Below are 20,884 nucleotides of genomic sequence, written 5' to 3'. Positions count from 1 at the left end.
AAACACATACAGCACTAGAAGCTCTCTACAAGAAACAAGAAGTCTCGTAGCTAAATCATTATATGGGACCGCGTCTTAGCTGTTTTCTATTCTAAACTATTAATTAAATCAAATTGATGTTCCTATCTCAAATTTTGTACTCCAACACAAAAAAGCAAAGCCAGCTTTCATTGACTTGCTTGCTCTGTGCAAGGTGTTTGCAATTATCATCAATGCTAATACTACCACTATTTTTAATGTTGATGCAGTACCAGTGGGCAATACCACAGACTGGTGTAGATGCGCAGGCAATAGTACGGGAAGTATAAGAAAAAAGGAATTCTAGCTAGAAAACTTGTAGCCACATCCAGTGAATTAACTTGACACTTCGGTATCTTTGGTATCACAGGGCATGCAAATCACCTTGCCTATAAAACAGAAAACAAGACAATGCAGTAGAGTTGGACTACTTCAGGAATATGTACAAGAGGATGGTTTTCACCCCCTAGAAATTTAGATCACTAAAACCAGTTCACTTGCATAATATTCTTTAAGTGTTCAACAACTGTGTTTGTCCCCTTTGATCTTGCTCGGCATCAGCAGCGTCTCAAATCTCGTCAGAGTCTTTCGTGTTGTCCCAGACAAGTTACCAACCCAAATCATAAGCAAAACTCAACGTTCAACATGGCTCTATGGTTTCTCCAAAGTTACATCTTTGCTCTCACAGAAGGTTTTCCCCAAATAAAAAGATTTTTGAATTGTTTAAAGTCAATGTTTTATCACCAGAACTTTATGCTGTTATGATAGGTGTCTCAACAACAGTATTTCTTACCAAAAAAATAGTTCTAGCCAACATCCAGTGGTTCTCATGTGAATACTTCCATTAACATGATACACGCACAATGTAATCATACATTTATTTGACGGCTTAATATTCAAGGCAAAAAAAGAACATCACACGAATTCACAGAACAATATAAAATAACATTATGTACATTAGTATATAAGTCCATCTTCTACAATAAAAACTCCAGGTATAATGCCACATACATTGCCAGAATCCAAATTCTTTCTTGTTTGTGCAAGTAATTTGTACTTTTTATTGTATTAACAGAAAAACTAATGGCATATAGGACATGGTGCAATCTTGATGTCATAATCCTGTTGTCAGAGTACAGGGTTTCCCATTAACAGGCTGGTTGGGCTGTGGCTTAGAGCACAGACTTTCTGCAAACCGTGTCCCTTGCACCAAAACAGACCACTCAACCCATTCCAATGTTTTCTTTTCTCCTCTTCTGCTGCTTTTTACACACACACACCTCAGTTCACAAGAATTAGAGTGTTTCTGATACAAGTCTCTAAAATACGCTTTACAGTTATCCATTTTAGCTTGACTACATCTATAAAGACACACTGCTGGAAATCAAACATCCTGGTTTTCACTAGCAAGGACTGCCTGAAGTGTTCCTGCATCACTGTCTGTATAGAATACAAGAACATTTTAACTGCAACGGACCTGAAAACATACATCCCTTGAAGATTTGCCAACAGCATTCTAAACCATTCAAATCTCAAAGATTCAGCTCTGAGTGTCACCTACGTTAATCTTAACCCTAGTGCACACTCATTTCTACCCTGCTGTCGGTTCACTCATGCTGTTGAAAATTAAACTTCACAGAAAGATTATTATACCTTAGGTTGAAAAGGAGAAGTATAATTCCTTGTGTTACGGGCAGGAAAGGTGACTGAATATAAATAAAGGAAGAAAGAATAGTGAAAAGAAGCTACTTTAACAACAGGGACTCTGTTTTTAGAGACTGATCTCATCTCAACCTTATCAAGCTTGATACAGTCTTACTTTACATTTCTGCATGGCCCAGCAATAAAAGCTGTATATTAATTAACAGACTAGCCTTGTGTCAATAGAAGCCAGCTTAGAAGCTTGACAAAGCGTTCACATTAATTCACATTGATAATTATTTCTAACCTGTGCTAAAACGTTAAATAAAAAACCCAAACATCGTAACCTTTGTTGTATGTTTAACAGACTCACAGGAAAAAAAATAGTTCATCATTAGCAGCACAGGTATTTCATCTTCAATGTAAGACTGTGAGGTGTGGGAGATGAAATAAGATAAGATTTCTGTGGGTTTGAGTATTTTTTTCCTCTACCCTTTACTCAACTATAAATAGACAAACTGGTGACCATGTTTCAGTCAATGACTGTGTAACCGCTAAGAAGCGGTCCAGCAGAATGTCTAAAATACAATATATCCACATGGTAACTTTCAGTATTTCAGGACAACAGACCATTGTTACCTTATTGCAAAACTTACACACCCTTTTGTAACTCACACAGAGCAGCTCTAAAAGCAGAAGTGTTCTGCCTTAACTTTCTCTGTTAAAACTAATTGCCTCATAGAAATAAATAATTCCCTAAAAATCATACAAAAGCTAATGAGAATCAGCGTCAATGGCATTCTCATTCCAGTAGCGACATCGATTTTCAGCACAGACAACAGTTTAATGGCAAGAAAATTAGCTTATTTTATAATCACTAACAAGGGAATAAGTTCTAAATATCTTCTGAAAAAGTTGCTAAACATGAAAATAGCGTGGTCAAAAAGGAAAGCAAAACAACTCGGAGATCAGAAGAATCAGATTACAAGTCACAAGCTGATTTGTTTGCCTTAATTCTAAGGAAAACAAACTTGCCCAAGAGTTAAACACAGTTATCTGCCAAAATACAGGAATTAGCATAGATACTCAGCATATGTGTTAACATTTTGCAGAATGAAATCTAAAATGCACTAATATCGCTTTAAGAGGAGCACAATATACTTTACTTACTTTGATCAGCATAGTTTTTTGCTTTTAGCTCAAGCTGTCGAGTTTGTGATTCCAGCGCTTCCACTCTGGTTTGCAAGTCCTTTTTCTCTTGTTCTTGGGAATCTTCAAACTCGATGAATTTCTAATTAAAATAAAAAAGTGAAGTTAGCTTCAACAATGAAAGGAAAACTTTTTTAAAGGCATGAACAAAATTCCTTCTCCAATGAGAAAGAACAGATACAGTCATTCCCAGATTGGTTTTTAAGCAGAACAACTTTTGCTTCAAGCAGCAGGTAGGAGACAACACAGCAGCCCCGCACAGCAAAGCGGGGTACAAGCAGGATTAACATCAGTATTAATTATTTCACTCTTTCCTTACTCCACACACTTGCCTGCCAACACTGCATGTGAAAAAGTCCTGGCACCCTCAGGTTTGACTGAGCACCATTGAAGGTCCTTTCACCTGTACACAATGGTAGAGGCACAGCCAGCAACAGCACCAACCAAAACTACAGGTTATTTTTGATTCCCACCCAATTTCTGTTATCATTTGATACATTACAAAATGCTCAAAGTCTTAATGGAATGTTATACCTCACAACCAGCTCCTGCAATCTGTCAACTGCTTAGAAAACTATTTACAGACACTCTATAGTTGCGTTGATCACCATCATCTACCCTGGTTTAACCAAGTGTCTCACTTAAAATCTTACCAAGTTCACTGGTTCATATACAAGTGTTTACATTTTATAACATTAAAGCTACCAGTTCATCCTTATGGAAGTTCTAAAAAGCATATTTTTTTGCTGTTTATCTTAGCAAGAAATTCAGTGTGTACTGGCAGCACAAAGAACACCTCTGATGGCTGTAAATGTCTGAGGTCACGTAGTGCTCCCCATTCTGTGCTGCGGAGAAAAGGCAAGGCCACAAACACCAGTTATGCACAAGGCTTAAGTACAGGGAGGAAAAGCACAGCAGAGCCCTTGCAGAAAAAACATCTAAATACATGCAAGCCAGCTCAAGGGTCAGAAAGCAAGCTGCAGGTGGGTACCGCACAGGAACAAAGAGGCAGAGGAGACAGCAACTTAAAAATAGTAATGCTATAGGTGATTTGGATATATTTTTTTCCTTATGTATTGCTAGGAAAACTCAGTGGGAAAAATACTTCAAAAGCTCACACATCAACTTTTAATAGGCTACTACTAAGTTTTAGACAATGTGGTTGATAGTTTTTACCAAAGCAGAAACTTGTAACCCTATGAAAGAGCTTCAGTTTAGCAGGGTCAGCACAAGGAGTTTTGCTTGAAGTTTACTTCAGATGTAGAAATGCATCAAAACCCAAGGGGAACAAGAGTTCCTTTCAGACAAGCTCTCCACAGCTATCACAGGACCAGGCGCGGGGTTCATATGACCGTGCTTGAAGTCAAACCGTGAAACAACTGAGGAAGAGCTGATCCCAGCCCAGGTAGCGCCGCTTCGGGTTCCACCACTTCAAACGAGTTCTTCCCCTGCTTCAGAAAGATGTGCCAAAGTCCTTCCACCCTCCAGAGTTTGGGAATATGAGTTTGTTGACTTAACACTAAAAAACTCAAACTTTAAAATTCTTTAATTACTCCTTTGTAGTAAAGTGATACAAGTGTTTTACCCCTTTTATATTAAAGGCTCAAGTCATGCCTGGCTTATTCTTAGTGGACTCCTTTTTTAAAAAAGGCTTCAAAGTTTGACACAAATTTGGTGCTGGGGCTTAAGACAAACGTAGTTTGTTAAATTAAACATGGGAAAACATGAAAGAAGAAATATAAAACTGTAACATCTTTGTTTAGTTGCTTTTCTGATGATTTCCAAAAGTCAGATGTGTTTCATTACTTGCAAAAGGCCAGTGACAATTCTACTTCTGACCAAACAGCCGTTCAAAGTCGTCAATGTCATTGTTACTCATGAACTAAAGATAGATATAATTTTGTGTTTCCTCTACGTTCTTCAACTGCAACTACTGAAAGTGGGTTTGTATTAAATGGTTTGGTTATTTTCCACTAGTTTACCATAATTTTGTTGAAGTTAGGATTTAAATTACAACTCTTCAAAGCACTTTTATAATTAGAGCTGAGCAACTCTTTTTCCTCTGCTGAAAACGACACCGGATCAAATCACAGATTGAATACTTTAGACTTTGAATGTTTCTATTTGATTTTGTCTCTCCTTCCCGTGATAGCATTAACACAGGCAGAGCCCCAGGAGATGGATCAGCTCATCCTGACTAAGCCCGTATGACTATGATGGAAGGACTAGTCAGATGAACCACCAGCTGAACACCCATATTAAAATACTTGTTTTTTTTCATTTACATTGACAATACACTCAAATACTGCACCAACATCTGCATCATTTAAAGTACATTCAGCAGCACATGTAGGAACATGTTAGCCACTCAGTGTATGGATACCAGACTTTATTTCAACCCAAACTACTGGCTACACAAAACAACAAAGCAGACGTTAAAAAAATATTTAAAAATCTAGCCTTCCACATTATAAGCGACATACTGCCTAAGGCACAGAACCATATCTTACAACTCTAACAAGAAGAAAGGTTTATTTGGCTGTTTTTTGTTTGTTTAGAACTAAAGAACACCAACATGTCTTTAAAACAATCACACCAAACACCACAAGATTACAGAAGATATGGCTGGAAGAGCCCTTAAAAGGTCATCTTGTTTCAAGGCTCTGATGCTCAGCACTGATGCCTGGATCCCAATTTTGATTAGAACACAATGAGGAGCAAGCACGGGATATGATGCACGTCCCTACTGCTGAAATCCAGGCCTGTGATACGTTCACAAAGTATGTTTGGTGACTCCCATTTAATCATTCCCATTTTCTTCAAGCAGTATCAACTGTGTCATTTCAGACAGTCATTTGTCCAACCTGTTCTTAAAGGCCTTCAATAAAAAGCATGGAAAATGCACTTCACAAATAAGATTCTGAAATATTTATGTAATTATTTTTTAACTTAAAGTTTACAGCAATAGTCATTGCAATAAATATTAATTCAGACAACACAATGACACAGCCCAGCCTATGCATTTGGAGCCCTGTCTCATGTATAAAACTACTTAATCACTTTGCTATACAGCAGTAGTCAAATGAAACGTTTCTCCCTACATTTATGTCATCTTCTGTTTCCTGATATGTTAACTTGTTTTCCTGTCACACGATCCAGGTGCAATACTGAGCAGATCTGATGTCAGGTTCCACCTCCTTGGCAGCCTCTCTTACCCTATGACACGGCCTTTTATTGCAGCGATGGCAACTTTTCAGGCAATGGTTTGTTCTTCCCGGAGCAGGTAGACAAGATGAGCGATGAAGCCAGCTCAGCTGGACTTTGGGTAGAGAAAAATATATGTAACTCAAAACAACCTAGTAACTTCTACACTGTGTTAACAAGCCTTCTGGAAAACGGATCTCAATTTTGTTCTCTCAAATTAAGAATAAACTCTTCCTGCAGGGTATTTACTTAACATACAATCCTAAGGAAGAAAGCTAATTTTGGGAACAGTAAGAAAAGACAGTCATCAAGTTTACATTACTACTTAAACTCATTTTCCTGATTGCAAAAGTAGCAACCATGTATTGAACACTAGATTTCAAGAACAGCTTAATCCCACCAACAGCAGAAAAGCTCATATATATACATATATGTATTAGACAGCTTGACAGGGCTAAAAGGAGTAGATTTTATCCTGTGCCCAAGTCCACACAAAGCACCTTCTGCTAAGACACACACCTCTAGGTACTGAGCAGTAAACTTCTACAGAAGTAAAACTTCTTATGTATTAAATAGCAGAACCCCAAGTCCTTCTTCCTCTCCCTGTTCTTTGTGGCAGGACACGCTGCCTAACGCTCGCTCGGTGGGAAGAGAAGTTACGCAGAACTGTAAGCAAGACAGCAGAATAGCTGGTTCCTCTATTTCGTTAGCTACGGCACAATACAGACCATGTCAACAAAATAAATCAGACAGCTGAATTTATGGCAACTTAAAAGATCATTGCTGTTACCTGAAGGACTGAAAAGCGGGCCCAGGACTTCTGAAATAAGTCACTATAAGAAAAGTCCACAAGCAACAACTTTCAAGATGTTTCTTTAGCAACACTTTTTAAGTACAGCGAATAAAGGAGGCAAATTAGGACAATGGTATAAGGAGGTTCCTATTTAAATAGTAAACCATTAATATTGCTCAAGATACTACTGTAAATAAAAATTTCTAAAACAGCAAGCAGAAAGTAAAAGAAGATATGTTAATTCTTCAGGACAGTTAGATGATACAGAATATTAAACTTAGTAACTCAAAATTCTCCATTTTACCACCAGATTATACAAGCAACCTGCACAATGAAAGGAACACACTAAGCCAATAACTTGTTGACAAAGTGCAATATTCACATTCCCTCCTTTTGTTTCAACCATACTGTACCGATCAGATTACCTCAATATCCAAAAAAATAACAGTTTGTGACAATCAAGTCTGAATAACACATGTACCCCTCATACACACCACGCTCTATCTATCCCAGACATTTTCACATATGTACAGCAGAACTGACCCCAGCACGTACCAAAAAGATCACCTTCGCGCCTACAATTGAAAACACGGCCTTTGGTCCAACTGCACCTTGGAAAGTGTCAGTAAAGCTGGTTTGCAGCGTATTAGTTTCTAGACTGCATAATCCTTGGCCCCTCAAGTTAATTTATCATGACACAAAGAAATGGAGATCACACTGAAGTGAGTTACCAACAGAAGTACATACAGCTCCCGAAGAGGCACAGCAACACAATTAACAGTGTATTCTATTTCATCATATCACTACGGTTTCTGTTCTGCTGCCCAAGGCCTGCTTTCTTCAATCTGGCAAATGCTGCTCGTGTTTTGAGCCTGATTGATTTTCTCATGAATTAGTTCAGAAACTATTTATCAGTTTCTTACTGATAAAAATAAAATATGTTTCCTAATAAAAATAAAATAAATAATAAAAATAAAATATGTTTCCTAAAAAATGTCTGTTACATGCAGCTTGTGTCAGAACTAGGGATTACGTCTTTATGGCCATAGTTGCCAGACTGAAGTCCATAAGGTCCTGTAAAACAAGTACAGGTTTGACAAAGAGGATGAATGGTTTGGTGGTCCAAGAGTTTGGGGAACACTGTTCACACCACATTACTTCATAGAAAACTACTGAAGTCCTGGAACAATTTGCAGACATTTTTCACTTACTTAAAAATACTAGGCACACAAATATTTGTATAGGGCTCACGTTTTCTAAAGTAAGTTTTTGTTGTCAATATAGTCTTCACCCATAGTATTGCTGTTCTTCTGATTTTTGGAAAATTTATCAGGTAAGAACAACTGCAGAGATAAGCACAGGACACCACGCCTGGAAACAGACACAAGATGGCTTGTTCTATTACAGATAATGCTGTCAATCCAATTTCCTACAGGAGTTTGGCAAGACAATGAGCTGGAGGAATTTAACCTGCACAGCTGCTTTCTACTGTATTGTGTTATCATCTTGCAAGCTTCGCATTCTTATTTATGCTGAAGTGACTCTTAGATACGCATATCTCAATTTTCATAGTAATATACTAAGTCAGAGTTTTTGCCATTGAACAGTCCACACCACCTGTTGCTGGCTGCAGCTTTTATGTACCAGCTTTGAAGAACTACAGTCTAGACAGCCTGTATTGCTGTATTTTTTTGCACTGCCTTCTCACTCTGTTTTATAAACACCCTCCGCAACTGGGGTGAAATGGACAAGCCACCTCCTGCCACGGGGAAAATCCCGAGGGAAAGCGAAAGCGCAGAGCTGTCAGTGCAGGGTTCCATGTTTGCGCTGCTTTTCTCCCAGGGACCTGGTGCCTGGCAGGGCAGCAGCGCTTCAGAAGAGCTATTTAAGAGTCTCCCAGGAAGGGCCACGCTGGCCCCTGGACAGACAGACAGCACGGACAGAACTCTGCCACAGCCGCCTTCACAGCCTGCACCAGCTCCGCCGAGGCACCGGAGCAGCCAGGGCCGGGGCTCTCCCCGCACACGGCGCGACCTCAACTCCCTCCCCGGCGGCTCCCGGCCCCTCACACCGGAGCCGCCCCGCGGGGTCGTGCGAGCCGGTAGGAGCCACCGCGGGGCAGCCCGGGTGCCGCCAGCACCCCGCCCACGGCGGCCCCGAAGGCAGGAAGTCCCCCCCGCCTCCACGGAGGAAACGCGGAGCCGCCGCCCCGCTCGGGAACGGGCCCCCGCCCTCCACCGGCTCCGCTCCCGCCTCAGCCGCTGGGCCCGGCGCCCGCCCTCACCTCCTCGGCCTGTTTGCGCAGCGCCTTCTCCCGCTCGTACTGCGTGAGCAGCTGCTCGTTGTCGTCCCGCAGCAGCTCCAGCTCCACGCTGGTCTCCTGGCTGTGCGCGCACACCGAGTCCAGGTTCTCCAGGACGGCCACCACCAGCGGCATCAGCTCGGCCACCACCTCCTCGTCGTAGCGCCCGATGAGCCGCTCGAACTCGCGGTAGATGGAGCCCGCCAGCCCGGACACCCGCTCCGACATCATGGCGGGGCCGGGGCCGCCGGGGTCCTCTTGGTACACCACGCCGTCCGCCAGCTCCATGGCTGCCGGCGAGCGCCTTCCCTCGGGGGGCCCGGCGGGGCGGCGGCGGCTCAGCGCTCCCGGCGCCTCCTTCTCCCTCTGCGGCGAGGCCTCGCCTGCAGCCCGGGCGAGCGGCGGGGGGGCGGAGCGGAGAGCGGCTGCGGCGCACGGCACTGACCTCACCCGCCGCGCCGGGGCGGGGCCGTGCGTCACGTGGGAGGGGCGGGGCGACCAATCGCCCGCAGCGGCGCGGGGGGCGGGGCCGGGCGAGGATGTGGGCGTGACCTGTGAGAGGTGGGCGTGGCCGGGCGGCGGTGGCGGGCGCCCGGTGCTGCCGTGCGGCTCCTCAGGAAGGCGCGTCCCGCAGCAGCGAGGCGGTCGGCGCGGTGGGCCCGGGCGGCTGCGGCACGCTGCGGGTCACCCGAGCAAAAGCGGAGGCGCCTCTGTGTTGGGGGTGGGAGGTGCCGGACCCTCAGGCGGAGTGTTCGCCTCCGGGAGAGATTTGGTATTGGGCTGTGGGGCTGGAGAAGAGGCGCTGAGGCCCCGCGGGGAGGGGTGAGGCGAGCATAAGAGGTTGCACGATTAATCTTCATCTCTTTGAGTGGAGGATGTGAGGAAATGCTGCCCGACAGCTGACATGGAAGCGTTATTATTTATTTATTGCACGCACAGAGGCATAAATAGATCAAGTGATTCATTTAGGGGTGACTGACGGAGCTAAAACGAGATTTGAGGACTTGGCAGCTCACGAACGCTGCTTGGGTTGTTGTGTTGGCTCATCTCCGACAGCCAAAAGACCTTTTCTTTCTAATAAGGTCTCTAGATAAATTAAAATCAGAAATCCTGTTCTCTTAGCAATAATCCAACTTTAAAAGCACCTTGCACTTGCCAACAGAAATTGGTTTTCCTGGGATTTGGAAAACTGAAGTCCGTTCCAGATTATGTGCTCAGTCATAGGAACAATGTGAGCTGATCTAGACATTAACTATAAATTTGAAAACATCTAGTGACATTCAAAAGTTTTGGAGTTGTTTCACTTCCCTCATTTTTATCATACAATTAATATTTGGGGAAATCATGATCATTAAGTAAAAGTATTTCACATACAAGGGAGCTGAGGAGCTGAGTGGCCTATTGACAGTGCAGGAACAAAGAAATGAGTGTTTTAAAACATGCAGAAGCCTGAGAACTGGTGGAAGTTTAACTGTGGTTATTGCATTGATTTCCACTGGAGAGCAGTAGAGGTTTGCACAGTATTTTCTCTCAATTGGACTAATCCTAAGACAGTAACTGTGCTTTAAATGCATGTGATGCATTGTCTTTATGTACTAAGCTAGTGGGTCTGCGCAGGAATGACGAGAGAAAAGACTTCATCTTTACTTGCTCCTGTCAGAATTGCTCTCTCCCTTCGGGTCACACGTAGTTTCCCATTTCCCTCACTGTCTGAGTTGCAGAGGCACCAAGAGCCTTTGGGCTGGGGGTTATTGACTTGTGTGGGTTTTTTAGTGAGCCTGAATAAACCTTGTAGGAAGACAACAACCAGTTGGAGTTGTGAGGTGGCTCCACTCTGCTCTCGGGATGAGGTTGCCTGGCTATGTCTCTTAATAATTACAGTGGACTTTTCAACGCAGACCACACCACGTTATTCATGTGTAATACTGCATAGTGTGAGGACAATTCTAAACAACTGCAGATTATTGGGAGGTTAAAAAGACACAGCATCTTGAATTGTAGCAGAGATCATTTTCTCTGTAGCGTTTTATAGTTATCGCCATCACGCTCGGCAAATTGCACAAATACGTCAGCTCAAAAGGTGTACGTTCTGACAGACGGCAAAAATGGGTCAAGGTGTCTGCTGACAGCCTTTAAGGGAAGGGTCTCTGAGGATGTGCTATTTTTATCCTGTTTCTATTAGCAAAATTGACAGATGCGGTTTTCTTTCACAGCTGGAGCAAGTCCATCACTGAACAGGCAGGCGGTTGCCGTTAGAGCTGCAGCCAGACAGGCAAGCACAGGTAGAACAGAGCCATTTGTGCTCCTGTTTCATTTCTAGTTACCTGAGGCTTTTCCACCATGGATAAATGAAGTATTTAAAAAGAGGAACATTAGAAAAATGACCTGGGAGCCAAGTTTCAAGTGGTGTGAAAACATATCTTATTGACAGTCACCGTGATCACATTCTGTGATGTGAACCTCGTAGTCGGTGTGACATCGCAAAGTCAGGGACGGATTAAAATAGAAGTTATGGAATTATATCCTAGTTGCTTGCCAGGACATTAAGAGACCTGATGACCTGTCAATTTAGTAAACTAATCAAGCACGTGAAACAGAATAAAGAAACCTGATAGTACTGTCTTTGTAGCTTTGAAAGCAGTGGCTGTCTGTGGTAACTACTACAGTAAAATGCAATTCACACTCGTGGGGAAATAACTTCCTGAAAAATAAATTAGTTTTCAGGATAATAAGAAAAAAAATATATTCGCTATCCCTAGAAAGAGCAGTTTATTTGAAAGTAAATTGATTTACAATTTATCAGGGAAGAAAATTAGCCCTTGAATCAGTATGGGGTGAGAAGAGCTTAACTGGGACTTGTCAGGCTTACAAGTCTGAAATAATGTTTAAATGGCCTGAGCTCAGTAATTATACTTAGTTCACTCACTGAGGACTTTGAAGGTCTTTGCTTTCTCTTCCCGTGATCCATCTGTTTTTAGGAAATTATTTGCCTAGACTGACTACTTCTTTGCATTTTAGGTAAACATGTAATTTCCAATGTAATTTAGTAGTTTTGGTAGAATTTTCAACAAGTAGGAAAGCTGTTCATTTACAGATTAAAAATAACAAGGAAGCATGCTTGTGATAATGCACGACACGCTCTGCTAATCGTGGATTAGTCTCAAAATGAGGTTAAAAGACTTGGCAAAGATCACCCAGCAGACTGTGGTAAAGCTGCAAATAGCGCTTGTCCACCTTATGGCGCGTCTGAGCTTTAATCGCTAAATGACATGGTTTTAACCGGGTTGGAAATAAATGTCCTGTTGCTGCTTTTGAGGAAATATTATTCTAAACATCCTGTTTCTAGAGGCCTTTTTTCTATTATTAAATATTTTTTTGCCTTAGTGAGGATTACAGTATTAGAGCTTGTTTTAGTAGCATGAAACGTCTTAAATAAATGTGTATACAGAATGTAGTGGATTGACAGACATTCTAAGTCCAACATAACTTTAAGGGGGACTTGCTAGAATGTACAATGCTGTGGCTTTTAAAAGACCGTTCATTAAATCAGAGACCTTGGAAAAATGAGTAATCAGAGTCTGATCATACCTGGAAAAAAAGACCCCTGAATACTGGTAAACAGGTTGGTTGAATAGATACTTACGTGAGATCTAGATTCTCCCACCAGAACCAAAAGACGTGGATACGTGGTGGATTGTAGGGAAGGGTTCCCAAGTAAGGAAATCTGTGCTGTCAAAAAGCTGAGCTCAAAGCCCTGTTAAGCAGCAGCTAAATCCTGCCCAGAGGGACCTGAAATCCACGTTATTTTGCTTTCAGGAAGAGCCAGGGAGGAGAGCCGGGGGAGTTCATCCTGGTTTAAGAAACAAAACCAGGACAGGCAGGGATTTCCTCTCAGCAGGACACACTGAGAATGCAAGAACTCACGTGTCCAGATGTTTTATCCGCAGATCTCTCGAAGGGAATGGGATGCTCAAGGCACAACAGTGAAGGGGTAAATTGTTGAAGGGTGTTTTGACTTGGAGATTTAATATAGTGTAACCAGGGAAAAAAACAATTGCCTTCCTTAAAGAGGGAACTTGGTGTGACAGTGCTAGGTTAATAGTGGGACTTGGTGATCTTAAAGGTCTTTTCCAACAAAACGATTCTACGATTCGATGATGTGATCTTTATTTAAATAATTTGGTGTGCCTTTGTTAAATAAAAATTAGATTCGGCGGCTAAGACTGAATTGCTGGAAAAGGGCGTTTCCCTTGCATCCTCACTTTAAACACCCTGCAAAACAGAAAATGAGCCGCCGATGGTGTAAAGCGCCAGCAGGCACCGTGCGCCCGGAGCTGCGGCCGCTGCGGGTGCCACAGGCGGTGACAGGTCAGACGGACGCGCTGGGAGGTCAAAAGGGCGCAGCGACCCAAATCCCCTTAGCGGATGAGGAGGGGAGGTGCAGGCTGACACCCGTGGGGCGGTCCCGGGGGGGTGTCCCGGGGGTGTCCCCGGGGGCCGGGCCGGCGACATGGCGGGGCCCGCGGCAGCGCCCCCTGCAGGCGGGAGGCCGCGCCGTCGCCATGGCAACCGGCCGGCCCGAGGTGGCGGCCCCGGCGGGGGCGGCTCCGGGTTAAGCCGCGGCTTGACCGGCCCCGGCTGCGGCACCGGGCCCGCCAGAGCCAGCCGGGCCCGCCAGAGCCAAGCGGGGCCGCCAGCAGGTGAGCGGGGCGGCGGCGGGGGGACGGCGGTGGGGAGCGGGAGGCAGGACACCCGCGGTTCGGCAGAAGGGTCTCCCCTCCGCGCCCGGGCGGGGGCTGCACCCCGGCCCGTTTCAGCGCCTTACTGAAACGGCACGAATCATTAACACCGGGTCCAGTGCCACCCTCCCCTGCAGCCCCCCGGGCCTGCATCCATATGTTATCTGTGTCCATATGTTATCTGCGTCCAGAAACACACTTGCAGCAAAACGAAACAAAAAAACTCCAGTAAAATTGGTTTACAGATTAAAATGATGCCTATGGATTTATCCAGCCTACTTCACCCTAAATTGCAGCCTCCCACGCTGCACTTGGAGCTGTGTCTATGACAATCTTTACCTTCCATTCCATTTAGTTTTTCTGATTTAAATATTTGCTAAGTACTTGTTTCTATATTTGCCACACTGTTATTCTTTTAAACTTTTGTAGCGCTTGTGAAAACCCATGTACAATGGTTGATTTATCAAATCAGTGCAGATCGTGGGTTAATGACCTTGAGCTGCGGCTGATTTAATTATAATAGCAGCTGATATTACACGTGATACAGGACTGTGATTGCACTTGCCTGCTGGTCCTGGAATAGTGACTTTTATTCCCTTTCTCCTTAGGACAATGGCTTCTATTGCCGAGCGCACGTTCATCGCTATCAAGCCTGACGGAGTCCAGCGGGGACTGGTGGGAGAAATCATCAAGCGCTTTGAACAGAAAGGTTTCAAACTGGTGGCCATGAAACTAATACACGTGAGCCTTCCTTAATTTGTATGTCTCCTTTTTCATACAAACTGCAGCCTTAAAGTAGAGCAGCGTGCCGTACTGACAAACGCAGCCTTCAGAACAATTAAACCTGAAATTTCGAGGAGTCTTTTTGGATATTTTGGAAAAGTTCCAATTCTCAGCTCTGGCTAAATGCTTTAGACATGCTAAGCATGCTAATTTTAGTAACTTGATGTCCTTAGTCTGAAGAGAGTGTTCCTTTAGGTGCATCTCATACCTAACAAGTACCAGCTCACATAAACTGTCTGTATTGTAAAGCTTCTTTCCAAGTCCAGGTGTAGTTAAAGCAAACAGTTCAAATTCGTATCGACCAGAAGTACTAGGAACATGCCAGAAATGCTGCATTTCCAAGTGCGTGCAAGTTTTAGGATTAATATTGCTCTGTGGTTAATCTATGTGATTTCAGTGTGCTCTTAAGCTCTTACAGTAAGCTTTTGTTGGTTGGTTGGTTGGTTTTTAATGCAGGCCTCTGAAGACCTTCTGAGAGAACACTACATTGACCTGAAGGACCGGCCGTTCTACGATGGTCTGGTGCAGTATATGCACTCTGGACCTGTGGTAGCTATGGTGAGTTCTTAAAAATGAAGCTCAATTAAGAAATGTTTACTGTTTAATTGTCTTACCTGCAATGAGATTGTGTTACCTATTGAATTCTAGTTTAAAAGACTTAGAAACCTGGATCCAAACACTGTAATTAGGAAGGTGTACTCTTAACTCCTTTTCCCTTAATCTTTTTTCATGATCTTTCTCTCCTGTGAGTCCATATGTTGAGGAAGAGTGCAGGGCTGAAGGCTCAACCAACGCTCAGACCTTGAGAAACAGTAAACCTGCACAAAAAACCCGCTATGAAATGCCATGCATTAAGCAAGCTGAAAAATGGTGAAATATTTTTGCTATACTACTAAGCTATACTAACTTTGAAAATATTTTTCAGTCTTAACTTCATTAGAAGGGATTTTTTCCTTTTGTTTATTTCCAGCTTGATAGTGCATTTGTAAAATAGTTGAGCTGGAGGTCCAGATCTCCAGTGAGCAGCCAGTTTGTAAGGCTGTTCACAATACTGAGATTTCAAATTGTCCTCTTCCCATCCTTGCTGGGAGAGGATTGTGTGGAAAGGGAGAACTTCAGCAAACACTTCAAGAATCTGACAGACAAACTGGCGATAAATTATGTCTTGCTATTAGGAAATTCAGTTGGTGATTTGTGCCGTGATGGGCAGCATTGTGTAATTCTGTAAGGTGTGATTAACTCTTTCTCCTTTACTGCTAAAATGTAATAATCTCAATGGATTTTTTTTTTGAGGTGTGGGAAGGTCTTAACGTGGTTAAGACTGGAAGAGTGATGCTGGGGGAAACTAATCCATTCGATTCAAAGCCTGGCACTATTCGCGGTGACCTCTGCGTTCAAGTTGGAAGGTACATTTTCAAACTGTTGGTATAATCTAACACTAAATGTCCGGTGGTATATCATGATATATGTCATGATATAGGCAGGAACTGCGCTCCATCCTTCTCTATCTCGCGCACGGAGCTGCCGTTCCCTGCGCCCAGGTAAGGCCATGATCCAAAGATGAAAGTCCATTTGTGGTCTTCCCCGTTGACAAAAGTGATGAGCAAAGCTGGGCCCGCACGCTCTGTGCCGGCCGCCGCTTCACAATTACACACAACTTCTCTCTAGCATGGAGACTGCTTTAAAAAACAAAGCTTGCTTTGAGTTCAAGGATTCTATTACTTCTATATCCACCTTTGCTTTTCCTAGGAACATCATTCACGGAAGTGATTCTGTAGAAAGTGCTGAGACAGAGATCAACTTGTGGTTCGCTCCTGAAGAACTGGTGGATTACAGAAGCTGTGCTCATGAATGGATCTATGAGTAAAACGGAGCCTACACCTTCGGGTATCCTTACGGCCAGCCTCTAGCTTCGTATTAACTGCTAGAAACCCGTCCCAGAAATCTGTGAAGTTGCTCTGTAGTAAATATTAAATACAGTCAGTGTTTGCTGCCGCTTTGGTGGAATTGTACTTTTAAAAAGCTGCTTCTGGGGGTGAGAGATAAGAGATGGAAACACAGAGAAGTAAAACTTTCATAGTTAATGACACGTAACACATAGATTTTCCTGACACACTCTGTACTCAAAGAGGGTATTCTGATAAACAGAAAAAAAGTGGTAAGGGTTTTTTTATAAATAAATAGGCAAATGGTTCAGTTAATTTCGTCAAAACGTTAGAGGACAACTGCTGTTATGTAAGTACACTGATAGTGTGGCTGAACGTTGAGGATTGAACTTGATATCAAGCGAATCCCCATGCCCAAAACAGCTGCAGAAAAATGCTTATTTGTGACACAGAGCGCGGCTGTGATTAAAATGACACCTTTCCTCTAGATTCACACTGTTTCAACTTGCCTTTTTTTTCCCCACATGGGATTTATTTAGCTTTTAAAGGAAGGATTAATACACCAGGCTTTCCAAAATGCCCTTTTTTGTGAAAAGGGGATTAATGTGAGGATGAGTGAGGGAGATCCACCTTCAGCCCTGTCACCGTAGCACTCCTGACCTTGACAGAGCAACAAGAGCGAGGTTTGTTTTACCGACTGAACAGCCAATAATTAAGCTGCGTCCTTATTAGTGTTCTTTCCCTAACAGCTGGAACTCCAGAGCAAGCTGTTCTTGGATAAGGTATTTCAGGAGTGACTATAGCATTATTTTTTATCTATTTATTTAATCACGTAAAGAAATAGAGTCATCATACTGCTAAATGTGCTTCAGCAGAGGTGTGTGCGCCTATCGGAGAAACCTATTGGCCTCCTGCAGGAATTTTAACAACAAATACTCACTAGCTGTGCTGGATGAGGAAAAAGAAATGTGTTGGGGTCAATATTATGTATTTATTTATCTGCAGCATTGTATTCATTAAAAGCAAGAGTTTAATGAAGTTGTTCAAACTCCTAGATTTTTTCCTACAGCGAGTTCTTGTTTCAAACGTTAAACTGTGCAATGAATGTTGAATTCAATGCTTTGTGAAGATGTCAGACTCCTAAAAAGGGAGGGCACAAAATAAAACATTTGCCGTTTAAGTGAAATAAAAGGTAATTTTCATTATATTGTCTAAAAGCTAATTAATGACTATTAGGCGAGGGAACAAACTCCCTGGGCAGCCTGTTCCAGGCTCTGGCACCCTCACTGGGAAGAAGTTTCTTCTCAAATGTAAGTGGAACCTCCTGTGTTCCAGTTTGAACCCATTACCCCTTGTCCTATCATTGGTTGTCACTGAGAAGAGCCTGGCTCCATCCTCCTGACACTCACCCTTTAGATATCTGTAAACGTGTATGAGGTCACCCCTCAGTCTCCTCTTGTCCAGCTCCAGAGCCCCAGCTCCCTCAGCCTTTCCTCACACGGGAGATGCTCCACTCCACCATCTTTCTCGCCCTGCGCTGGGCGGTTCGGTGTGGTTAAACATCCCTATCTTTCTAAAGGAAAAGGCTCGCTCCGCCGCTGATGCAACTGGAAGCCAATAACCCCAGTGCGGGGGCGGGGAAGGCGACAGGTGCCCCTGGGCACAGCCCGGCCAGCAGCTGCCGGGGGTTCGGGGCAGCCCGGAGCAGCGTCCGCCGGCCGAACGGGCCCGGGCCCGGGCCCGGCAGCGCGGTCTGGCGGGTGTGGGCGGGCGGGCTCCCAGACGAGCCCCCAGCCCCGCCGCGCCCGCCCCCAAGCGCCGCAAGCCGGGCGGCTCCTCCTCTCCGCAGGGCGGGGGATCCGGGGCCCGCCCGCCGCCTCCACCTCCTCTTTCTTCGGCGGCTGCGGTGCGGGCGGCAGCGGCTGCGGGAGCTCCGGAGAGGTGAGGGCGGCGCGGCGGGCCCGGGGAGGGGACAGCGCCCGGCCGCGGCGGAGCGGAGCGGAGGGCAGGGGAGGGCAGGGCCGGGCCGGGAGCGGGGCCCCGCGGGCCCGGGGAAGGGCCAGCGCCAGCCGGTGCCACGTGGGTCCTGAGCCGCCATGGCGGGGCGGGCGGCGGCTCCTTCCGACCTTGGGCCCGGGCCTGAGCCGAGCGCATCGCTGTGCCCGCAGCGCCATGGCCGCCAACTGCGAGAGGACCTTCATCGCCATCAAACCCGACGGCGTCCAGCGGGGGCTGGTGGGAGAGATCATCAAGCGGTTCGAGCAGAAGGGATTCCGGCTGGTGGGCATGAAGTTCGTGCACGTAAGTCCCTGCGCCCGGGAGTCGCACCGCCCGAGCGCTGGCCCCTCACCTGCCACAGCAGGTACTTCAGTGTATACTTGTACATCTTCCTATGCGGCTCTTCCTGCATCAGAACGGGACTCTGATGCTGTGTTCGCCAAGAGCTGGACGTACCGCGTCACACGTCAGGCCACGTTTTCTATCTCTGCCATTTCCTAAGGAAACAAAATTTGCTCGGATGGCTTAACGCGGCCTGATGGAGCGAGCTGAAATGACCTTGGCCGAAAGGCTGCAGCAGGTAGTGCAGCCCAGACATCGTGTCCTCGCCTTATTGCTGAGGATTAATCTAAAGCAAAGTAATAATTTTGACAACTCGCAACAATGACACTACTACAAAAAAATAGCGTTTCACGCGCTCCTTAATGTTACATCGTGGCTTTCATTGAAGCCCATAAAAGCATCACAGCTACTGTAGATAATATGAATGACTGGTGAGTCTGGTCTTTATTGCTGTAGTCTTACAGCTTTTCTGGGATGAGATTTTGAAGTGATATTTAATGTTTATCTGTCCTTTTAAAGGCCTCTGAAGAACTTCTCAAGCAACATTACATTGACCTCAAAGACCGACCATTCTACCCTGGGTTGGTCAAATACATGAACTCCGGCCCCATTGTGGCCATGGTAAGCAGCTTGATTTTAACTTTGAAGAGGACATTGTTTAATATATTTGTCTCACTCTGTACATTACTTAAAAATATTCAGATATACTGTTAAGGAAACGCTCTTTCAAGCTACCCAGTTCTTATAGTGGCACAATAAAACCAAAACTAAAATGGAGACAATCAAGTAAGAAGTTACTACTTAAGGAAAGTGTGCACCTATAAATTGCATATTGAAAGACTTAGCATAGATTAAGCAGAATTCCTGAAAGACAGTCTTGTAATCTTCTGTTTGGGGGGAAAAGGGTTGGGCTGTGGGATCGTCCTCTCACAGAAATCCATGTTCTGTGCCATTCATTTTTGCACTGCCCCAAAACCCAACAAAACTGTCCTCATAGCATCTCCCTTGGTTCAGACTACATCCCAACCTAGGAGGGTCTGTACGTCATCAGGCTGTTCTTATCCCACCGCTGCAGGGAGGGTGTTTCTTTACTAAGTGTAAGTTATTAGCAGAGAAAAGCTTTGGTATTTTGTATAAGCACGGATTAATAGGGTTTGTCTTTTTTCCTTAAGGTATGGGAAGGACTCAACGTGGTTAAAACTGGGAGAGTAATGCTGGGGGAAACAAACCCTGCTGACTCCAAGCCTGGTACCATCCGTGGCGACTTCTGCATTCAAGTAGGAAGGTTTGTGCTCAGTTTGTTATCAGTGGATGTTAAAGCCTCAGTAGTGGTAGTATTTTATTCTAGAAATTCCAAATTGTTGGCAGAGATGCTAGTCTGACGGTATTTTATTTGCAGGTCACAGTCCATAACTGCCACTTAAGAAAATGGCTTGGTACAAAACTGACTTTTTTTTGAAACACAGCCCCTCATCAGAGCTCCATGTAAGATCAGTCGGGGGCATTGGCTGGTATTAGGGAGTAGCCGTAGTCCCCCCGTCTGGCTGAATTAGCTCCTCTAGTAGATATTTGAATATCTATACCTGCAGGCATAGTCCCAGAGCTCTAGCTGCTTCATCTCAGTTTTTCCTTATGGAGAAATACAGGTTGCTGAAAGTGTATTTTTATATGAAACAATATGTTTATCTCCTTCCCCAGAAACATCATTCACGGCAGTGACTCCGTAGAAAGCGCCCAGAAGGAGATCAACCTGTGGTTCAAGCCTGCAGAGCTCATCGACTTCAAATCTTGTGCCCATGATTGGATCTATGAGTGAAAGAGTTGCTGTGATGAACTGTGCCTTGTGAACGCATCACATCACTCCAGGCAGGGACGTGGGAGCAACCCCCACCACGGTTAGCTTAGTCATTTCAGTGCTGTCGAATAAATGGATATGAACTAATTGGTTGTGTTGCATTCACTATAAAAC

The 20,884-nt window shown here is 44.5% G+C and overlaps 3 protein-coding genes across 7 annotated transcripts in view; 2 read left to right on the top strand and 1 right to left on the bottom strand.

Annotated features, from left to right (window-relative positions):
* The window catches only part of SPAG9 (sperm associated antigen 9), a 62,658-nt gene extending 53,060 nt beyond the window's left edge, over window positions 1-9,598 (bottom strand). For 3 of the 4 annotated variants that reach the window (XM_065034792.1, XM_065034791.1, XM_065034793.1), the window contains exons 1-2: window positions 9,150-9,597; window positions 2,830-2,950 (exon numbers count right to left, since the gene is read on the bottom strand). In XM_065034792.1, the coding sequence (XP_064890864.1) occupies window positions 2,830-2,950; window positions 9,150-9,455 (427 nt within the window). In that variant the 5' untranslated portion in view covers window positions 9,456-9,597. Of the gene's footprint in view, window positions 1-2,829; window positions 2,951-9,149 lie in introns of all 4 variants that reach the window. The other variant, XM_065034790.1, reaches the window with a different exon arrangement.
* Window positions 9,599-13,468: 3,870 nt separating this feature from the next.
* Window positions 13,469-17,766, top strand: LOC102089814 (nucleoside diphosphate kinase-like). Of its 2 annotated transcripts, XM_065034807.1 has the most exons (6): window positions 13,735-13,867; window positions 14,515-14,647; window positions 15,146-15,247; window positions 15,983-16,095; window positions 16,439-16,576; window positions 17,337-17,766. In XM_065034807.1, exons 2-5 carry the CDS (start codon window positions 14,519-14,521, stop codon window positions 16,554-16,556), a joined length of 462 nt encoding a protein of 153 aa, XP_064890879.1. In that variant the 5' UTR covers window positions 13,735-13,867; window positions 14,515-14,518; the 3' UTR covers window positions 16,557-16,576; window positions 17,337-17,766. The 2 variants fall into 2 exon arrangements, with proteins under 2 accessions (XP_064890880.1, XP_064890879.1); XM_065034808.1 differs by lacking the exon at window positions 13,735-13,867 and adding an exon at window positions 13,469-13,535 and having other exon boundaries at window positions 16,439-17,766.
* A 695-nt stretch (window positions 17,767-18,461) lies between these two features.
* Window positions 18,462-20,857, top strand: LOC102089990 (nucleoside diphosphate kinase-like). Its single transcript, NM_001282810.1, is given in 5 exon segments — window positions 18,462-18,516; window positions 18,744-18,876; window positions 19,435-19,536; window positions 20,088-20,200; window positions 20,614-20,857. Coding segments are annotated over 4 exon segments (462 nt in total). The 5' UTR covers window positions 18,462-18,516; window positions 18,744-18,747; the 3' UTR covers window positions 20,732-20,857.
* Window positions 20,858-20,884: the final 27 nt, after the last annotated feature.

This window comes from Columba livia, chromosome 18, assembly GCF_036013475.1.
Source record: "Columba livia isolate bColLiv1 breed racing homer chromosome 18, bColLiv1.pat.W.v2, whole genome shotgun sequence".
Taxonomy (NCBI): Eukaryota; Metazoa; Chordata; class Aves; order Columbiformes; family Columbidae; genus Columba; species Columba livia.
The sequence above is the reverse complement of the archived record's forward strand: the minus strand, read 5'-3'. Positions and strand labels throughout refer to the sequence as shown.

Coding starts and splice junctions, on each gene's coding strand:
- LOC102089814 (XM_065034808.1), top strand. CDS start 14,519: ATGGCTTCTATTGCCGAGCGCACGTTCATCGCTATCAAGCCTGACGGA. Junction 14,648..15,145: donor TGGCCATGAAACTAATACAC/GTGAGCCTTCCT, acceptor TTTTTAATGCAG/GCCTCTGAAGACCTTCTGAG. Junction 15,248..15,982: donor CTGGACCTGTGGTAGCTATG/GTGAGTTCTTAA, acceptor TTTTTTTTTGAG/GTGTGGGAAGGTCTTAACGT.